We start from the raw sequence: 22,665 nt of genomic DNA on the forward strand, positions 1-22,665 counted from the left end.
TGAACTACCAACTTCATAGGGTATTAGTTCTGTCTGGATGATCTACTCTGGTTCCTTTGACATTTCAGTTCTAGCTGAGCAATGGGAAATGCAGAATACGCAAAAAGATTTGATCTTAGCTTTCTTATGTGAATTAGGGTCTCATTCCTAAACGTGCATTTTTAAAACATAAAACTGAACATAAAGGAAAATACTTAAGACAATAATCATTAATTGAATGGATTTATTTTTTCTCTCTCCGTGTGCTATATAGTGCACCATTCATAACCATGCAGTTATTGAAACATAATACACATTTCCAGTGTGAGGAGAATGCCTCAATTGAGTAATTGGGATTTTATCAATTTTTATTTTTGGCGCTGCTTGAACCAAGCCCGCTGTCTCCCAGGAAACGTGGCATGTCTATATGTGGTCCGCTTTTATGAAAGCCAAGGATAATCCCAGGACCCATCTGTCTCTAGGAAAGAGCTCCCTGCCACCCTGATTGAAGACACAGACATTGCGCAGCACAAATGGAATGCAAAACGGATCTTGGAGTTTGCCATCGCCACCCCCAACTCCAAGAATACAGATTTCACAATTAAAGGAGCAGTCCAGACTAGAGTTTGAGCTGTGGCTTATGTCCAGTTCTCACAAATCACAAGATTCAGGAGGTTGACTTCTGAAAAGTTATTGTGTAGAATGAGGTGCAGTCATATCATTGGAGGTGGAAAGCAACACAAAGAATGGTTTTATTATGATGTACAGTAGATGTTGCATATTCACCAGCCAGATAAATGTAACTGTTACTTACAACATTGCGTTGCATTCCTTACAGCAACATTTTACATTTGCCATTTCTGGAATAGTCAGTTCATACAGGGAGGGGTGTTAAAGGACAGGATAACAGTGCTAGTCAGTGAAGAAATGTGTAGACTTGTAAGTTGACAATGTAAAGCTCAACAGTATGATTCATTAAAAACATTATAGCATATAGTGAGACGAGGACAAACCCATGACAGAAAAGGTTCTCACAATTATGCATTAAAATTACACCTTTGAATCTTTTGGTTTGAATTTATAGGAGGAACTTTGAGGTTACAGTTATTGCAGATGTCTCGTGCATGTAGACATTGCTGCTTAACATTTCAATTCAGGTACTGTACACTTCACACCCAGCCTATGCCGCATATTACAGAAGGATCTGATGCAATTTCTTTATTATTCAAACGTTATAAAATGTCCCTCTAATTCTCTTGATTTATTAAATTATTAAAAAAAAGGAATACAATATCAGGGATTTATTCACAGAAATAACCCCATTGCTCAGACAGGGCTGATTACAAATGTTTCTAAACATTTATTGAAGCATTTTTTTCACAAGGAACAGAACACATACAAAGAAAGAAGCATGCATCCACTGATTATCAATCCAAGACCGCCCTCTCCATGCGCTCCTTCTGCAAATAACCAGTTTGCCAAATGTCTTTAATTGCTTTGCATCAATGTCTCCATACCCCCTTCCCAAAAACAACTTACAAAATCATTTAAAACACAAAAAGCATCAGAAAATGAACATGGCACAACATTTACAGACACAAAAGGCTAAACACACATGAAGAAAGTGCAAAAGTAATAAAAAGATCCCTCACAGTACCACAATCTTAAATAAAACAAACCCCACCATATTTCAAACCACAAAATTCAAAAAATGTCACAAAACAGATTGTCTTAAGAGATTTTAAAGATCTATAAACATTCTTTTAAGGAGAAGATGGTTTTCTAAAAATATATTTCATGATCAGTTCAGGCAATGTTCATGTTACAATAGCTGAATACTAAGACATCAAAAAACATAGGAAGGAGAGACGAGAAAAAAAAAATAGAAACATGTCGGCTATCATTCCATCTGAACATGAATATTTTATTAAAGGAACCCCGGCCCATCCCACCCTCCCCTTGGTTTCTACATTGTTGGATTTTAAAGACAAGAGGATATCCCTGGATGTCCCTAGTCTCTAAAAAGGTATTGCAAGGTTAAAACAGCAAGCTGGCTCAGACTCTATGTACACCCCCCAACTGGCACTTCAGGCTGGCATGTAGGGGGGAGGGGGCTCCTTCTCAGGCATCTTCACTGCCATCTCATAGCTGGGCAGAATATACTGGGGGGGGAAAAAACAAACCAGAAAATAATATTAATACCATAACATATGCAACACTATACATTTAAAAGAATACTTATTATTATAAATCATGGTTTTATTAGATAAAGTTAATAACATTAACCCAAAGGTTTCATTTGGGAATTTCAGTTCACATATCAGCAGAGTTCGAATTACGGGGCAGATTGGGGGGACTTGGACCCCCCCCGAAAGAGGTTTTATAAAAAAAAAAAAAAAAAAAAAAAAAAAAACAGGTTGGGGGGATCGAAACATTTATATAATGTAAGTGCTAGCGTGATGGAAACAACCGCCGCACCCGTCTGCACCCGCCCCCCCTTGTGCCCAAGGTCCAAAACAAACTAATTTCCCTCTAGTGAAATGATCGAGAGATACTGTATTTTTGTCTGCTATAAATAAATCTAGTTGAAGTAATCTAATGACACACAATGTTCCATTAGAGTGCTTTCATGCTTTGATAATGAAAAATATGAATGAGGAAAAATTTGGCATTTTGTTTATAGCCTATAAGTTACAATTACACTCCCCTAATCGATTAATCAGTAATTTTAGTCTTATAAGCTGTTAAAAATACTAGATCAGTAATTTATAATAAGGAGGTCATAAAGTATCATGTCTTTAGGTTCATGTTTGCTGTAATGCTGAGTGATTGACATTTTCTTATTTCTTCCCCAGTTAAAGGTTGGTATAATAATACAGGACAATAAACAGTTTAACAGAAGTTAGACATTTTGAAATGCTTCCTGTCACAAGACACGTGACACCAGTGATTAGTCAAATGATTACAGGACGTTATGTGCAACTACTTCAGAAATAAACGTCATGGATCTCTCAAAGCAATTGTTAATTAATCTGCTGCTAATGCCTCCAAAGAGATCACTTGGAAAAACTGCAAAGATTCACAGAGAGGCCGGACTCCATGTCACTACCTGAGGAGGGTACAACTCTTCCACATTCCTGTTGTTGTTGATGTTGTTGTTGATGTTGACTATGTTGATGTACTTGTAGCAGTTCCACACACAGTTAATCAGGTAGGCCTACAAGACACAAGTTCATGGTCTTTTTTTTTTTTTTTTTTGCAACATTATATGCATCTGCAAAATAATTACCAGCCTGGAGGTGTGGGACAGGGTTAAGGAATAACAGAAAAGCAAGATCATTAGTCAAAATCAAATGTAATTTACTACAAATCTAAAAAATGAAAAATATCAGTGGAGATATTCATGGGGGAAGAGGCAGCCAAAACACACAAAAACAATTTAATGTGATATTTAACACAAGAAGCATTTAAACATACACTTCGATTGGGAACAGCTTACAGGCACAAGGCAATTTGAGCAGTATAATCATGAGCTTTAATCAGATGTACTGCATGTTGAGTTTGAAGGACTGAATCCCAGTCACATTCCTAGTGAATATCTTTAAGCATTAATCCATGTTAGTGGATTTCTTCCTGAGTCATCATGCTTATTTTACTAATATTAATAGAGGGCTTGCCTTGGGACAAACCAGTGTGCAACACAAGATGTCAGTCAAGTAATAATGTGTGCAGGGTTACATAACAAGCTCCTTACACACAACCCTACATGCTTTATGGTGTTTCAGCAGTAAAATACAAGGGTCACATTGCTGTCAGGGCGTTATGCTGCCGTAACAGACCCAATCTACAGCCCCATGAAAATGACTGACTGGTACAGAGAGAAAAAAGGAAGGTTACAACATAAAGTGGAAAATCTTCCTGGAGAGACACTGACAGAATGGGAGGCAAATTATGCGAACAGAAAAGGGATGTACAAACTGCCTCTGAATGTCTTTTCTTGCAAGGGTGTCCAGCAGGGTTGTTCAATCATCTTTTATTTAACACCGATAAACAACCCACATCCTCGATTTTTTTTTAGCTGCAGACTGCTCAGCTGAAATTATTTTCATCTAATTAGATACAGATTATTACACTGTAGTCTAACAATGACCCCCCCCCCCCCCCGTGCGCAATCTCTATGGAAACCAGAACCATGGTCTTGTCACATGAGATGAAAAAGCCAAGCCAATCGTTTGACATTTGTGTTGCAGGATCTGCAATCAGAGTGAACAGCAGTTCCAGGAGCCTCTTTATTGATCCAACTGAACCATAAAATTTCATATAAGGCTATCAGGAAAGCCATCAAAAATGTATGTCAAACAGCTGACTAAGACAACAAGGGGAAAAGGAAAGTCCTCCTACGGCAGTGGGTCAGGTCAAGCTACGAGAAACTAAGATGCCGAAACAAAAATAAAACAAGTGATTATGATCCCATCAAAAGTGATGCTGGGGCACATGGCCAGAGCTTAACATCTTGGCACCGATGCAGTGTCACATGTGCCCAAATCAGCAGCAAGAGGGAACCTCCACTCTCCAGCAACACCTATCACAATTAGCCTCATCTTGTACAAACAGACGCTGCCTGAAAGATACATTTTCTTGTCCCATGACCAGCTTGCGAGTAGAAAACCTTACCTTTAAGATAATGAGAAAAGCAAAGAAAATCAGGACGATGAGCAGAAGGCAGCTGGAGTCCAGAGAGAGCAGGTTGTCTTTATAGGGGAAGTCAGGCTAAAAGAAAGACATTGGGATTTCAGTAGGTGGAACATCCACATACTGTACAAACCCATTAATTACACTTTTATATTTCTTAACCAATCACCACTAACTCCATTTGCACCCCTATATAAATGCAGCTCTATTTTGCTATGAAATTGTTACCATCTCCAAAAGGTTTAGTCAGTTTTCTCTTTTGATTGTCTTTATTTTAAAGAAAGATGCTACAGTGTGTTTTATGGCTCTGTTAATATCTAAACTGATGCCAATGAATGCTTAAAAATGCTGACAAACTGGCCAAATACTTTTAAGGATCTCCCTTGTCCTAAATCTGATTAGAACTATACTAAATACCTTCATTTCAAACCATGCTGGTGACTTCACATTTTGTGGTTTCAACCAAGTTGCCTTTCATTGTGATTACAATGTGAATTTCTATACAATCTTCTGCAATCCCTCTATTATTCTTCTTGTTAATATATTTAGCCTATGAAACAAAGAGTGAAATATGGTAATGTACTGATTTATTATTTAATTACTATTTAAAGAGAAACTAATAGAAGCAGTTCAAGGTTATAGGAGGACAGCTTTCTCAATATCAAAACTCATCAACATTTTTGAAGAAGTCTCAATGTTCATAAATCATGAAACAGGCAAGCAACTAAGGTGTGTGAAGTTGGATATGATTTAGGCCATTTCTTATTCATAAATACTATAGTACTACTTATTTAATACACTACTGTGACATTTAGTTAAACAGATAACTTCAACAAAGTCTTATTACCAGGTCAAGTGATACCAGGATTATTCAGTCAGGAATAATAAAATACCTACAGTATATTGAATAAAAATAACAAAACGCCAAAATGTAACCTTGATTCGAATTCAAACTAGAATGCAAAAAAATCTTACAAATTCACTTACAAGCTGGTCTAGGTAGTCTTTGATCCGTGGAAGGTATGTAAGGGAACTGATGGCCACAAGACAGCTGAGAGCAAAGTCAAATAACTGGTAGCAGAAGAACGGAATCAGCCATCCATCACGGTACTGTGGGGAAGAGAAACAAATATATATATATATACATTTTTTCACTGATTTAATTGCAATTTATTTTTAATATACTCGTGACAGAGACTGTTTAATCACTAAGAACCCAAACTTATTACAATGTTTTCTAGAGATCTACAAAAGGGACAAAAATGCTTGGCAGCATCAGACACCTAAGGACATCCCTGAATTCTAGTCACATTTTAGCAAAGAATGGAGAAATTGTGAATAACTTCTGTAACCATGTTTTATTACGAGCTCCAAGAGCCATATGCAAAAACAACGAGAGGTCTGCTTTCTATCCACATTGACAGGGTACTCTGAAAAACCAGGCTGATGGATTTTCCCTTCATTAGCAGTGCATTCTAGAGGATGGAAAGTTAATTCAAAACATGCAGAATGTTCAAGAAAAAACAACAACAAAGCAACAAATTCAAAGCAGCGTGTGCTACAAAACCTGTCTGGCAAGTTCAGGTCATTCGTGTGCCAGAGTGTGCAGGAAACAGTGGGACTTTCTAATCAGCAGCCTCAGCAGGGAAGGCAGCCTTAGGACTCCATATTAATTAACAGATTTACAACTTAAGATATCCACACGACCGATCTGCTTAATTTAAACATTCAAAATAGTAATAAGAGCCTGAGCAGATAATTAGCTTTCAGACCCAGTTACTGGGAGAGATGAGGAAAAAAAAAAAAAAAGTGACCTCAGTCCAGGCGCTGAGTTATAACAAACACACATCACTGTTATTGTCCAATCACTGACTTAACACTGTCAGCATAGTTGCCGATTAATGCAACAAATGTGAAGTTCATGTTAGCCAGTAGAAGCAAATACTTGGGAATGAAACGAACACCACAATGTTGGTCCTCGAAATCAAATAACTTATTGTTGATATTTATTATACGTTAATAGCCAGCTCTAAATAATTATCATGACAACATGCATTAAAATTAAGATCAGTCAGGTGACATTTCACTAATGAGTTAATCCAATGTATCCCTCTTGAATAATCAGAAAGATCAAGCCTGCAATCAATCAAATTTCCATCTTCAAGAACCATCTAATGAAACAACATTTTATTCAGTCTCCTCCAGGAAAAAACATTTATCAAGGCAGTATTAGGATTTTAGGATGTGGGAAAGGATGTTAATGACATGTTGGACAACACATGGATCTTAATTGTAAGTTTCAATAGTTCAATACTAGCTGTTTGTCTTGGGGCTGCTCTTTAGACAAGTCTTAACAGTACACTTGCCAAAACACGTCATTTTGAATGTGCGTCTCAAAATAACAGCTACCACTCTATTAATAGATATGATAACAGTGCATGAATGTTTTTACACTTTTGAATGCAAAACAAATTCAGCAAATATGATCTGATTTCTGCTTACAGCCTATACAACAGGTTACGCATTCAACCTCATGTGCCCTGCTTTATAGCAACCATAGTTCTAGTACTTACAGTGATAGCTCCATAAACCATCATGGCACTAATCGTGAACATCAGCAAGGAAATGGCAAATCCCACACAGGCATTTTCTAAAATGAGAAAAACATACATTATAACCATGAAACAAAAAAAAACAATGTAACATCAGGCAGTCATAACAAAAATCGCATTCCTAAATACAATCCCAAATTCCGACACTCTTCCGACAACACAGAGCATTATAATTAAAAAAAACATGCTGGAGATGTTGTGGAAATCAAGAGAATTCATAATCAAAACACAGTATCCACACTCATATTTAATGTCATTTTCATAGTACAAGTCACTTGTCATAGTGGACAGAGAACTAGCGGTATCCTTCAGAATAAATGTTTCAATGTTCATTTCTAATTAGCTTCATTATCCTCATGTCAGCCAACACTGGTTGGGAAATTGGACCTTTTGTTGGCTGACCTTTCCTTACTTCCTTCACTAGCTCAGTAAGCTTGCAGGTTAAAAGGCCACTACACAGCAGACCAGCTCGAACTACTTGTTTATTCACCTGCAGTATGGCAATATCACAGATTGCCATGAAAAAGTTATATTTTACGTAATTGTAAGATTTTAATGTAGTAAATATTTCACATTAAATAACTGATTTTTCAGTACCTTTAGGCATACACCACATCTATTATATAAGCATTACAACAGCAGAATGCAAACTTCATAATTTTTTTTACACTCTAATTTCTCTCTTATTTTATTGAACTAGAATATGCAAAATTAAATTATTTCAAATGTGAATTGACTTTTCTCCAGGATTAGTCAATTCTACCTACTGTAAAAGTAGAGTATCACTTGTGTGGGAGATTATTTGACTAGGAATTTCATTTAATCCCCGTTCCACCATCCATGGTTGTTGATCTGTATTTTTTCTAGGTCCGGGGTTTTGTATCCGATTTCATTTTAAGCTTTAGATTGGGAAGAACAGCACAACTGTTTGTTTCGGTTCACGTTACACAACCATGTGTTGGGCTGCTTTCAAAGCCTGCCTCAGTCTTCCAGTTTCTTCAGTAATTTCACACCCAGAGGAGCTCATGATTTTCTGCTAAAGCATTAGGCATCAGAGAGATGCACACAATCACACAACACCTTAATTGAATCTTGAGTGTCCGAGTTGATTTATGTGCGGAGACTGGGTCCTATTTGTAATACTATCATTGGCTAAACAGATTACGGAAATACATTTTACAGTAATTAGAAGAGGCTCGCCCTACATATGACCTAGAGATGGAGAGCACTGCTCACATTATCAAGATACATGTAAGCTCCAAACTCACTAATTAAGGAATGCACAAAATAATCTGTAAAGTAGTTAGAAACCCCAAATGATCCTTAGCTATTATTTAAACAATTGATTGCAGCAACTTGCTCATTTTTTATACACTCATTTGTTGAAGAACATCTGATTCTTGGATGAACAGTTGAAAGAAGGTGATATAATATGTTGTACTACAATTTATGGAGTAGTTTATTAATAACGTATACACATTTTAAATGGGAAGCATATTTAATGTACAATGCTGCTTTAATGAAATGCATTCTCAAGTCCACCTGGCAACATATCCAAACTGGACCCAGGTTTCTTAAAAGTGATTTCAAAACCCATCAGAAAGTCTAAACTAGCACAGCTAAAATTATGGTTTACTATTTTTCCAGTTGGCACATCACAGTATCTGCCCTAGTAACCAACTGGCATTGGCATATTGAATCATTTACAGAGAACATGCCTGTTAAAATATGTAGGCACTATTTCGATGGTAAAAGGTAGCACATTTATAGATTTGCTATCCAATTAACACATCATCACAAACCATGGAAAACAATAACCATCAGACACATGGGCAATACTGTGTTGCCCATACCCATGAAAATGTCATTATAGATAAATGGCGTTGTTTAATAAATTATTTCCCACAAAGCACAGATTAGTTAATACAAACTTGAGTACCTGTTCTCCCATTTAAATTACCCAAGTCAGAACCATTTTAGTCCCCTGCCTAGAAAACACTTAGAGGACAATTGTTTCAAGCAAGAATAGAAGAGTTAAACACAGTGAAGATAAACACTTTTTTTTTGTTTGTTTTTTAAACAGCATTAAAACTGTCAGTGCTCTTTCCATGGCAACATTGAATGTGATTTTAAGAATGAAAAATGATGTTCCCTGACAGTAATCAACTCTTTCACATCAATGCACAATAATGCATTCATTACTGTGCTAAGAATTAAAAAAGCCAAAATAACATTGATTTACGGTTTGCCTAGTACAGTTTCTGACCCGTAGCTGGTCCCACTATAGAGATTCTGTAAATGGTAATACATTTCCCACCATATTGTAGATATGGAAGTATAATATGCTTTGTTAACATTTATTTTCAAAAATAAACAAGTAAACAATATAATCACAGAATGATTAGCCTAAATATATATACACTTTTGATTAATTCAGATAGAGATCAGGTTATATCTAGAAAGTTTTAATACTTTTAAATCTCCAGACACAACCTGACATGATTATTAACTATGGCTCTCAAAGATGTAAACAGCACTACACTGCTGTTTATAGTGCTCAACAGACTGTTAAACATAAATCATCATATTTGTTTCAGAGCTAACTGGGAGACTGCCAATATGAGTTATCAACAGTTAGGTTAATGAGCAAAATCAAATATATAAGCCATATTTATAGTCTTTTTTTTCTGATGACTAAAATATAGCAAGACTCAAAAGATTGGCTTAAAACAAATTTCTTAGGCCATCTCTGTGTTGACTCTACAACTTTGCATCTTAAAAAAAGTTGAAGGATACTGTACCTGCCATCCTATCAGAGGCAAAGTAATGCTCAATGACTTCATACTGCAGATCTACAGTTGGGACATTATCGGGATGAGTCACCGCCACCGTCAGTAAAATCCCCATCAACAAGTTCACAACCTGAAAGGAAAAAGAAAATGATGTAGTGACCTGGCCATGCTGCAAACGTAACGCCTATTCCAATAGCTTAGAATGGTTAACAAGATGTAGCCCTCAAGTTCTGCTCAAGTCCTCAGATCCCACATCTGTTTTGAAGGCCTCCTTTTAGCTAGTGAATACAGTAAAACTACACCTGCTTCAGGGCTGTACAAAACAAACAATATTCTAGTTTACAAGACAGAATAAAAATGACAAAGCAGCTAAACAGATTAACAGAATGTGGACATCTCATTCAACCCATATTCTATACATGCACAAATTTAGAGAATACATCAAACATTGAAATGCCACCTGCAAAGTAGAATTGATGAATTTCTTGTATTCTAACATTCATATGTGATCCTCACATCGTTTACTATCTCCACGGTCGGAAAAGTCACATTCTCAAATTATACAGCTACAGCAATACTTCTACTAACACTTAAAAAGTAAATGCTAATTCACAACCTCAGGATACTAAGCATGACTGACATTAGTCATGCTGTCTGGAAAAAAAATTCTGTGACCTCACTCGATAAACCACAGCACTATCATAATACTGCAATTGGTTAATTGGTAGTGTTACAGGGTCACAAACAACTAGTTTAGACTTCTAGTTACTGAGTGCAACATTTTCAGTGGTAAATTCTCATTTAATGGAATTAAAGGAGAAAGTAAAGTCATGTAAAAGGACCTTTGCAAAAGGCAGCCTATATATCTTACAGGATAACCAAATGACCGGAGAAACTGAGTATTTCCCAGTGATTGTCAGTAAATTTTCTTTGGTGGAGGGGGTCTACAAATCATTATTTGTCCATAAAGGTGCTTTCAAACAGGACCTGATGCACAAACCACTCCCTTGTGTGCCGCTCAGCTACCACCTTTCAGAGCAATCGCAGCAGAAGACGCACAGCGAGCACTCCTTTGTTACGTTGGGGCTGCATATATTGCACAGTGACTTTTGCTTGTCAAACCACAAACAGTAAATACAGTCGGGAAGGGAAGCTTTTTATACAGAGGATACAAATCTAAGTGAAGTATAAATTTACATTAAATAAAACAAAAATGAGGATCAACATTTTATTTTTTAAATAATTACTGTACAATTACAAAAAATATCCTTACTGTCAGACTACTGTGCATGTTTGTTTGGGTACTGACAAAGACAGTGAGTTAAAGCCATCATTATGTTCGTATTATTGTCAGGCACACATTGGGCGCCACAAAGATTGTTCTACCGGGAATATTCTAGAACAACAAAACAACACTGTGAGCAGATCCCCTGGAGTCAACCCCTAGGCCCAGAACAACCTACCTACCATGCACACTACCATGTATATTCCCAATCAGTTCGATTAAAACATCACACTCCAATCACGCAGCCTGGATCAGTTTATAATAAGAAAAACTATCCAAAGGTTTTGGGGTCGGAGTCTATCGGAAATCATAACTACGGAATCGGTGGCAATGTTTCCAGATATAATTAATACATACAATATGAATACCTCCTGCACAGGGTGTGCAGCACTGATTTCACCAAGACAATCCTGAAACGTAGTCTTCTATACATTATAAATATGTCATTATTTAAAAATAATTTAGATTGTTGATGCCTGAGTGACAAGTCAAATCAACCTTGAAGTGTCTATTTCTCAGTAAAAAAAAAAAAAATGTAATGCAGTCAATGTCAAACTTTTGAAAATCAGTTCCAGGACTGACCCTTCTAATCACAATGTCTGCCTTCCAGATGCCCCAAAATTGCAATCCAGAGGACAATTTTTTGACCTACCCTCTGTGCTCTAATATCAACAATCACAGTTTTGGCCAAAGCCTTCTAAACTTCTGTCAGTCAAGAAACGAAGGGTCCATCATCATATTTTCCAAGTCCAAGCACTCATTGTGTAAGGGAGTGATTTTGTAAACTTGCAGTATTTACAGAAAACAATGGTCTGTTTTCAGGGAGACAAGATGCCAGAGGAGACTTTCATAACCATGCCAATATGCCATCAGATTTCTAAACATGCTGAATTACTATGTCTTTCAGATGTGAGAAAGACCACAGCTGGAGATCCCAAGACAACACTTGGATGACAGGAGTTATTAAATTAAGTAGAGAATGAGATCCTCTTACATCTCATAATGGATTGAATATATGTCTTGCTTAAGAAAAGAAAAGAAAAAAACATGCATCAGATTGTCAGATTTGTGTTATATTGTAATAAACTCTTATAATGCGGCTTTAATAACACATTTCCTGAACTACTACTAGCACTACTCAATACTATTATTAGTAGTAGTATATTTTATACTTATTGAAAAACTTAAATTCAAGAGGGGTGCTTTATTTGAGAAAATAATGTGGCATTTTCGCATTTATATAATGAAGTAGTACCTGGAAGAAAAAAAAAAGACAGTGTTGTACAATAAAGCAATATAATCCTATGTTGGGATTTCTGCATTTGGACGAAAGTCACTCTTCAGCCATTTTTTAAAAACAAACAGTCATGAACAATCCTTTTGTTTCACTGTGATCCAGCGCACCACACAAGGCACCAGACCCATCACAGGCATTGTGATACTTAACACTGTGACCTGAATAATGCTGATACTATATATTGTATCATTATGTGAGTGTAAAGTATCTTTACATCCCTACAGCAAGTCTAAAGGGCAGCAAGTTGAATTGAACATGCATCTTTACTTTACAATCTGAAGAATGTAAATGTTTCATGAGGTTTAACAAAACAACAAGAAGTGGCTTAGTAAGTGCAAACTAAATAAATTGGCTTGTAAGAAAATCAAGCAATTGTAATTATTTTCACTGAGGTCATCCACCATCAGGCGTTGTGAGTAGCTTAGTTTTCTATGTAACAAAAGCATACAAACAGAATATCATGCTGTATAAATTTAAGAAAAACAACTGCAAGCTCTCAAATCATCGATTCCATAAAAAGGTGGACACACTAAAATTTCTAAACATCCAGTGCTGGGCTATTTTGTTGTTTTAATTAAAGGAAACGGGAAACAACTTTGATTCTCAATCAATTCGGCTCTCTAGCAGACAAAAACATAACATCACATTTTCAGGTGTGTTGGCACTACAGTTGTTGTTTTTTGAAATAGCAGTCTTGTACTTCACTTGATCAGAATTACAAGACATCTTATTTTATCAAACGTTTCATATCAGGTTTCTAATTTCTCAAGAAGCTATTTAAAGTTCTAAGGATGACTATACGTTATTTATTATGCCCTATGGGATATATATAAAACTGTCTAATCAAGTTTTTATCCAGTTATGCCTTAGATATTAGTTAATTTGTTCAGGTTATTAGCATGTAGGTAATTATACCTTTTGTTGTTGTAAGTTCTTGCCTTTAATTTATGGGGCTAATAAATGGTGTAATGGCAGAAAATTATGTGTTCAGCCTGTAGGCCAATACAAAAATATCAATGTATTATTAGATCGGAAGTCAAATGCAACTGATATCCTGATACGTCTGATAACTAGACGCACCCTGTACAACACTTTGATTTACTTGGCTGGTATTTAACCAATAGGACTGAGGACTGTTTTCAATTCCATGCCTTGTTCAGCTGAAGGAGGAATACTTTTATCAATTCAAAAGGTTTATGATTAGAATCAGTGATGAAACAAATGTGACCAGTATGACACAACTTAATTTTGTTCCAATATGACAAATCAGAAAGATATCTGGAATTCATTTAAAGATATCTGACATACATGCTGAGATCTCTGACATACATGTTGAGCTCTCTCCATATGATTCCTGTTCATTTAGAGATCTTTAAATGATTCCAAGATATCTGTAAATGACTTCCTGTATGAAGCCCAAGATAATCACTTCCTATCCACTCATTCATTAATTTCTATGTAACTGCATGAGTAAACAGGAAGTGATCATCTCATCCAACATACAAGTCCTAAAGTCATTTACAGATATCTTGAAATTATTTGCAGATATCTCTACATTAACAGGACATCATTTACAGATACCTGAAACTTTCAAAACAGACCAGAATTTATTTCGAAATATATCTCCAAATGTATTTCAGATAGATTCAAATAAAACAGAAATCTTTAAATGTATTCAATGTATAATTAAATGAAATCTCAAATACATGCAGTGATATCTGTAAATTATTGAAATACATCTTTAAATAATTATCTTGAACCGCGATTGAAGATCTCTGCCATATCGTGGTGTGGTGGTGCAACAACTACAAATATAGATAATAAATGTATACACTTTATATGTGAACACCACCATCTGCACAACTACACCCATTTTTGATCAATTCTCAGGGAACACATGAGTATGTGAATTAATGACGAAACCATCTACTGGGAAACATTTGGTGTAAAGAAAAATAAATCACTGGCCTTCAGTTTGATAGAGCAGAAGGAAAATCCGTGGAAGACAAAATCGCCTATTCAAAAACAAACTGCGCAAAATTATTTTTTAAACATCCAGCCAACGCTGCTACTCAGGCGTCCTTGCTTTGCCATCATAATTGGTATGCACTGTATTTTGCTCATGCGTCCATGGAGAAAACAGGAAAAAACAAGCTTTTAAAGAGAAACATACGTACCATGTACCATGTCCCCAGGATAATGGTCCCCTTTCGCACATCGCAGCATCCACAACAGACTGCACTGTACAATCTCTGGCGGCCGGGCTTGCTTTCACTCGGGAGAAACATCACGAAAATAATCCGAAAAGCCAAATGAGAAAAAAAAAATGTCCGCACACACAACATTCCCACAATCCCAAATCGCAGCCGCCAGGCCACGCCCCCGCCGCCGTCATCGAACGTGAAAGGAATCACATGAAGGCGTTGTTTTTGCGCAGATCCCGCAACTCTGCGCTGCTCCACCAATCGGAGCGCTGGACTTCTGCAGATCTGCGCAGGGCTGCGGCTATATGCGCTACAACGGGACCAGGGCATCGGACTCGAATTACGTGCTTTTACCAGGACGAGGCATGGTCGCGGTCGTGTTGCGCAGATGTGCACAAGTCTCCACCAATGGGGTCGTCGGAATTGTGCAGATGTGTGCAGAACTGCGGACATCTGCGCGACCGAAAAGTAACAGTCAATTCAGTGATGTCCGTGAGAAGAAATAAATACGTAGTTTGTAGAGGTGATTTAAGAAGCCACACACGGAGTTTCATTAGGCCTACATGATAGTGATCCTGAAGAGAGAGAGGGCATATAAGAGGAGTCCAGAGACAAATGTCAAGTTTTATGACTTTAATAACAACGGGGCAATATTTGTCAGGATTAATTACCATCTGAACAGAACTCAACACGGTAACAGTGACTTGTCAAAACACAAAACATATCGCTGAGTTGACGTCACTGATGTATAAAGCGCAGTACACTACACATTTAAAATAGACCCCTACAACACAGGGAATAGGGTTGATCAATGCAAATTATAATTCATTCAAATAATAATAGTAAATCACAAACCACACCTATCTCCCCAAAAGATGACCTCAATGTTGGTGCAGTCATACATAATGTATAATTCTGGAAAAGCAGTCATGTTATTATTTTTAAAGGGATTAGCCAACGTAGTGTGACACCTGGGCGAGTGTTGGTTAAAGCTGGACTTGAGACTCCGATCGCCGGACAGTTTGATGGGCTGTTCGACTTCATTTGATGGCATGTCCGTTATATCAGGCCGACACTGAAATGGGTCCTATAGTTTGCCTTTTCTTTCCAGCCGAGTCGAAGGTCACTTTAGGGAATATAGATGAACGATGCTTCATTGTGTTTCAAGTTCTTATAGAACCTCAGGAATTTTACATATAATAAAGGAATTTAACAGAATTCCTCAATCAACCTTAGTCAAGGTGATCTGAATTTGGCACATTGGAGGAGCTTGGGTCAGTGATTCAAATATGTGAGGTCCAAATTAAACACATTAATAATTCAATTAAATTCACAAGATCTTGGAACAATCTTGTTTACGGTACATTTTTGTGACTGATATGACTTTCCTCTGTTGATTGTGCCATGTTCTGTGTTTATGGTTGTATGGTTTCTCCCTTCTGCACTGTTGCCTGATACAGTTGGTTTCATGTTAACTTTGTACCTCAGACATCACAGCAGGAGGTATTACTAGTGGCATCTTGAAGGAGATTCCATTGAAAGTGAGAGAACCGTGGATCAAAGCTGGAGTGCTATAGCTCCGTTTTATCCCTCATAAACAGTTATGTGTATATTGGAAATAAATTACCCATATACATTATTTTGTTCTTTAAGTTACAGTCAAAACCTTTGTAGTTTATTACTACTTGAATATGGTGAAGGATAAGAGAATAAGACTAGACTGTCTTTGGCATCCATCACACAAAACATGACATAATCATAACATTAGTGCACCCACTAATACTTCAAAAAAATATAACCTGAAAAAATAAAAGTTATACGTGGCAGAACCATGGTAAGGAAATATGCCTGATTCTATACATGTACTCTTACTGTGAATTAAAGTAGGAAACAACACAGTTGATTGCTTTCAGTAAAAAGTTTACTCCATTGAGTTCAGCTTCTAGATATATAAACGGTAAAATAGAGGGTATTAAATAAGTCACATCTATTTAAAAAAACAAAAAACAAAAAAAACCATGCAACACTATATAATAACAGGCATATAAAATTGTGAAAGAATGCCTACTCCATTATTTTCTGAATTTCATGTCAGGATCTATCACCTGCCTACTTTAACATTTAACATTTGAAGGGCAAGGCAACAGAATGATGTGCTCTATACTGTTCCACTGCCGTACCTTCTCAAAAAAGCACATTAGCAATAATTATTCCTTTCCATATTCACAAAGGTAGCAAGCTGCAATCCATAGGACCCCAAACCCCAAACCATATGAAAGGATCCAGTCATCTGAGAGAAATGACACCAGTTTAAAATGTATATACAGCTCTGGAAAAAAATTAGAGACCACTGAAAAATGATCAGTTTCTATGGTTTTGCTATTTATAGGTATGTTTTTGGGTAAAATTGACATTTTTGTTTTATTCTATAAACTATTGACAACATTTCTCCCAAATTTCAAATACAAATATGAATGGAATGGAATGGCTGGAATGGCTGCCATACATGTAGAGATGCTGATTTAAGAAATTTGCAGTGGTCTCTTATTTAATTTTTCCAGAGCTGTATATTCTTAGTAGTTCAGTTCAATCAGCAAAGAAGTAATATAGAATACACAATGTATTTGAGGTACATTACAATGATTGATCATTTTACATTAAGTTTATAAAGAATTATTATATATTGTTACTTGCATTAAACATCATTCTCAAAATTACAAAAGGTTTAAACACTGTCGTGTGTTGTAAACGTGTTGTTGAAAGCTCATATTACTTAGACAATCTCCAGATGCAAGTGCAGCATTGTTTGTATGTCTGCTCATATGTTTACATAATTTATTTTAATTTTAATTGTCTATAGGCAAGTATAACAAAGAAAAAAGCAGGATTCGTCAACTCTTTTTATTCACTCATAGAAAAAAAGAATAGTATTCACAACAGCACTGCAGGCTGAAGATAATTTAGATCTAATATTCTTTCCAAAACAGTTTCTTTACCTAGCTAAATGTATTGTGTGATGTACACTCACCTAAAGGATTATTAGGCACACCTGTTCAATTTCTCATTAATGCAATTATCTAACCAACCAATCACATGGCAGTTGCTTCAATGCATTTAGGGGTGTGGTCCTGGTCAAGACAATCTCCTGAACTCCAAACTGAATGTCTGAATGGGAAAGAAAGGTGATTTAAGCAATTTTGAGCGTGGCATGGTTGTTGGTGCCAGACGGGCCGGTCTGAGTATTTCACAATCTGCTCAGTTACTGGGATTTTCACGCACAACCATTTCTAGGGTTTACAAAGAATGGTGTGAAAAGGGAAAAACATCCAGTATGCGGCAGTCCTGTGGGCGAAAATGCCTTGTTGATGCTACAGGTCAGAGGAGAATGGGCCGACTGATTCAAGCTGATAGAAGAGCAACTTTGACTGAAATAACCACTCGTTACAACCGAGGTATGCAGCAAAGCATTTGTGAAGCCACAACACGTACAACCTTGAGGCGGATGGGCTACAACAGCAGAAGACTCCACCGGGTACCACTCATCTCCACTACAAATAGGAAAAAGAGGCTACAATTTGCACAAGCTCACCAAAATTGGACAGTTGAAGACTGGAAAAATGTTGCCTGGTCTGATGAGTCTCGATTTCTGTTGAGACATTCAGATGGTAGAGTCAGAATTTGGCGTAAACAGAATGAGAACATGGATCCATCATGCCTTGTTACCACTGTGCAGGCTGGTGGTGGTGGTGTAATGGTGTGGGGGATGTTTTCTTGGCACACTTTAGGCCGCTTAGTACCAATTGGGCATCGTTTAAATGCCACGGCCTACCTGAGCATTGTTTCTGACCATGTCCATCCCTTTATGACCACCATGTACCCATCCTCTGATGGCTACTTCCAGCAGGATAATGCACCATGTCACAAAGGTCGAATCATTTCAAATTGGTTTCTTGAACATGACAATGAGTTCACTGTACTAAACTGGCCCCCACAGTCACCAGATCTTAACCCAATAGAGCATCTTTGGGATGTGGTGGAACGGGAGCTTCGTGCCCTGGATGTGCATCCCACAAATCTCCATCAACTGCAAGATGCTATCCTATCAATATGGGCCAACATTTCTAAAGAATGTTTTCAGCACCTTGTTGAATCAATGCCACGTAGAATTAAGGCAGTTCTGAAGGCGAAAGGGGGTCAAACACAGTATTAGTATGGTGTTCCTAATAATCCTTTAGGTGAGTGTATACCTCAGATTCTTCCCCTGAGGGTAATACTTTACTATTGCTGATAATGTAGCTCTCTTTAGGTTTTGGAGATCCAATTTGCTTTTTAAATGTTGTATTATTTAATTTTTTTACAAATGCTACACACATGCTGTTGTCAATTTAGTTTGTTTTTTATGAAGAGACACAAACTTCAAAACCTACATTCTTTGAACACATAACTAAACAACAAAGACATTGTCATAAATACCAATGACTCTCATCTGATACCAAAACATGTAAAAACAAGGACATTGTTTTGTAAATAGGATGTCATCTTCAGTCTCCAAAAGCTGCCAGGTTACTAGTGAAGTTCAAAAGGCATCAGGTTTTAGAAATTAAATATACGTTTAAGAAAGCATAGCTATTAAAAAAAAAGTGCTGACCCAAGTAGAGAGCTAACAACTTCTTTCATGCCTGTTTAGTTGCCCTCTCCTTTTTATATACATTATAAAAACAAGTTACTACAAAATACTACACAAGCCCTGAAGAGAAGAACTTAAGAGTACACTGTTGAAGAGACCAGGTATTGAAATTTAGCCCTGTAGTTTTATTTTTTATTTTTTTGTTAACCTGCAAACTTCAAAGTGAGTAAAGGCACAAACAGTATCTTTACTGAGCAAGAAACAATCTCAAATCCATCCACATGCTCAGAAAGATGGCACACAGCACTGCACCCCTTCATGTGACTTTGCTAAAGATTTCTTGTTTTCCTAAGAATTAAAATAATTTACTGTTTTATAATTACATAACAGCTACCCTGATCTGTTTTGAAATGTTTTTGACTACACAGTTGTATAATACATAGTTTGAAATTAGGTTTGTTTGTAGCATTTTAAAAAAATAATTATACATACAGAATACCTTAGTATTCAACGCAATGTATGCAAATATTTCCTTGCAATTCATCAGTAATACATTTTCCTGTAGATAACAAAATGAATAATTTGCAGTACATAAATAATTATAACCAGATATGTAAATATCCCACAATAATTTGGTAGATCAAGGTTTATTTTCACTCTGGTGAAAGTGTGCTGACAACATGTCATTTATTTTAAGTCATGGAATACCATTTTAGATCAAGTATGTTTTGACTACAGTAAATTGTGAAAACAGCATTTATAGTGCTATATCAATATTTGTAACTACAGAGTAAAACTACAGGTGGAGAGCATAGGGTTTTCTAACAATATGAAAAGGATTTATTTTTTTAAATAAAGAAATAATGGAACGATTGAAAATTACACTGAATATAGGTCCAACTGCAGTTATTATACTAACTAACCACACTGTGAAGTAACACCTTCTGTGTGCAGTATATCCAGAAATCATTGTTTTTTAAGTATAAATCTTAACACGAGATTATGAGGCAGAGTTATAATTTTATTTGAGTACTTTGAATCATGAAGTGATTCTAAATTTGAAATTGAATAGACTGATTTATTGAGGAAACTGTTTTTATTAATTACTAATAAAGAGCACCTTAGAAGGACATGGTTATATGGTTTCTAGGATGTTACAAAAAGTTTACCAACCTAAAATGTACTTAAAATCTGCATTTTATCTTCCTGCTTTATATTCCAGTAAATAGTTCCAGTATTCCAGTATATTCCGGTAATTATTATTAAATTTGCTACAGGACTCTCAAACAAACATAAAACTGAACATACATGTGTCCCCCAAGATCTTCCATTTGGCTTGAAGCTGAGGTTAATAAATCAATGTAAGGACAGGCCACATGAGAACCTGGAAATGCAGTTTCAAGAGCGTAATGTCAATGATATCTACAAACTGAACATCCCATGTGTAATTACACAACACATTACCCAAAGGACTTTATACTGATTTAAGTAGCCGACAGCCAGCTACCAAAATATAAAAGTAAGAAAACCGTTGTCTTATTGTAATAATCATTGCCAGAACCTTGCTTTGGGAAATAGTAGGATGTTTATTTTTTCCTACTTGTCTTGTTATCCAAAATAAACTTTAATGAGAGTACATAGCACAACAAATTAGGGCTGGGCGATATGACCTAAAAATGATCATTCCGATATTTTTAGAATGTTTCGGCGATACACAATATATATCTCGATATTTCTTGTTTTTCTTCAAAAAAGCTAAAAAATAAGAGTAAAGACATTATAATTCAAACAAGTCTTTCTTTAATCATTAAATATGCAAAACTAACACCTACTACTTTCCAGGCTGTCACGGTAAATATGATTTTTGTTTTACCCGACTTTAAATTAATACATTAAATAAAAATAACAATGCATAAAATAACAAATACTTGCTGCCAAACTACATTTTAACGAAAAAGCACGGAATACACACTCAAGGCTGCGGAATAGACTTCATGAAGCCCACAGAAAATGTAAGTGTGTGTATATATATACATACATACATACATACACACACACACACACACACACATTGTCTGCTAAGAAATACATAATAATACAGCTATATGTTGTTATGTGACAGTAAATAATACTGTGATATATTTCTGAACTTGGAGTGGTCAATTTTTTCCAGAGCTGTGTATGTGTACACACATATACATACACACACACACACACAGTATTTTTTATGGTCACATAATAACAATAGCAAGTAATAGTAATCACCCAACACATGCGCTGACCACATCTGGGTTTATTGTGGTGCATTTAACAGTGCCCTTGCTAGACAGGTATGTTTCCTTGCTATGATAGTCGAGTTTCGATCTGAAATTGTGCTTACCAGTACAGCACTGCATAATATAACAACACAAAATATTGTTACTAGCGTTGCACCACTGCACCCACCTTAATAAGCTAAACATATCAAACATTCTGCATTTTTTACAGTGGTTTTCAATGTATATTAAATGCATACAAACGTTATTCTTTAATTTTATACAAATGATATCTATATACACATCGAGGTTTCATAGCAAGGCGGGTGGGGGAGCGGGCGGCACATGCGCGCTTGCGCTTTAAAGTTTCTTTTTGTTCTTTTTTTCTCGCACGGCCTGAATAGCGCTGCGGAAAACGCTGGATATATAAACAAGTGTTCGCTTCTGTTTTTAGTGTGTAATTCATTACTTCTTTCAATCGCTTCCACTGCTTTTACAAAAGGTTAATACAGCGAATGTACCATCCAAGATCGTAACCCCACGAACCCATGATTTACCCGTCGAGTTACTCCTCCCACATTCCAAACACTCCATACTCGCCATACAAGCGTTTTGTATTTCGCCCAAAATAATATATTGAATATATCGCCCAGCCCTACAACAAATATGGCTAAACAGGAAATTGAATGTAGACAGAGAAAACAAATGTACATTTTAAAGGTCATCTTAACCTCAGAGAAATCCTGTGCACCTCTAGCCTTTTTAACCACAGAGCACTGGAGGGATTTACAAGCAGAAACAAGCATTTTATCAGCACATGCTATTTGGTGTCCTTCTGAGAGCTTTAATGACGTAAAGGTGCTTATTGCATGAAGACATGTCTCTATCGCAAAGCACTCCCAGCATGACAGACCACTGGACA

At 36.4% G+C, this 22,665-nt stretch overlaps 1 protein-coding gene across 1 annotated transcript; it reads right to left on the minus strand.

Moving 5' to 3' along the window:
* Window positions 1-1,316: 1,316 nt before the first annotated feature.
* On the minus strand, window positions 1,317-15,017 carry laptm4a (lysosomal protein transmembrane 4 alpha). Its single transcript, XM_066703718.1, has 7 exons — window positions 14,835-15,017; window positions 10,085-10,205; window positions 7,245-7,321; window positions 5,659-5,781; window positions 4,654-4,749; window positions 3,089-3,196; window positions 1,317-2,141 (listed from the first exon to the last, which is right to left on the minus strand). Exons 1-7 carry the CDS (start codon window positions 15,000-15,002, stop codon window positions 2,067-2,069), a joined length of 768 nt encoding a protein of 255 aa, XP_066559815.1. The 5' UTR covers window positions 15,003-15,017; the 3' UTR covers window positions 1,317-2,066.
* Window positions 15,018-22,665: the final 7,648 nt, after the last annotated feature.

Source organism: Amia ocellicauda, chromosome 1 (assembly GCF_036373705.1).
Source record: "Amia ocellicauda isolate fAmiCal2 chromosome 1, fAmiCal2.hap1, whole genome shotgun sequence".
NCBI lineage: Eukaryota > Metazoa > Chordata > Actinopteri > Amiiformes > Amiidae > Amia > Amia ocellicauda.

Excerpts from the sequence above, each read along its gene's own strand:
- laptm4a (XM_066703718.1), bottom strand. The coding sequence starts at position 15,002 with ATGTTGTGTGTGCGGACATTTTTTTTTTCTCATTTGGCTTTTCGGATT. Across the intron at positions 5,782-7,244 it reads TGGTTTATGGAGCTATCACT|TACCGTGATGGATGGCTGAT; the intron begins GTAAGTACTAGA and ends TCTTCCCCACAG. Across the intron at positions 2,142-3,088 it reads AAGAGTTGTACCCTCCTCAG|TATATTCTGCCCAGCTATGA; the intron begins GTAGTGACATGG and ends TTCCCCCCCCAG.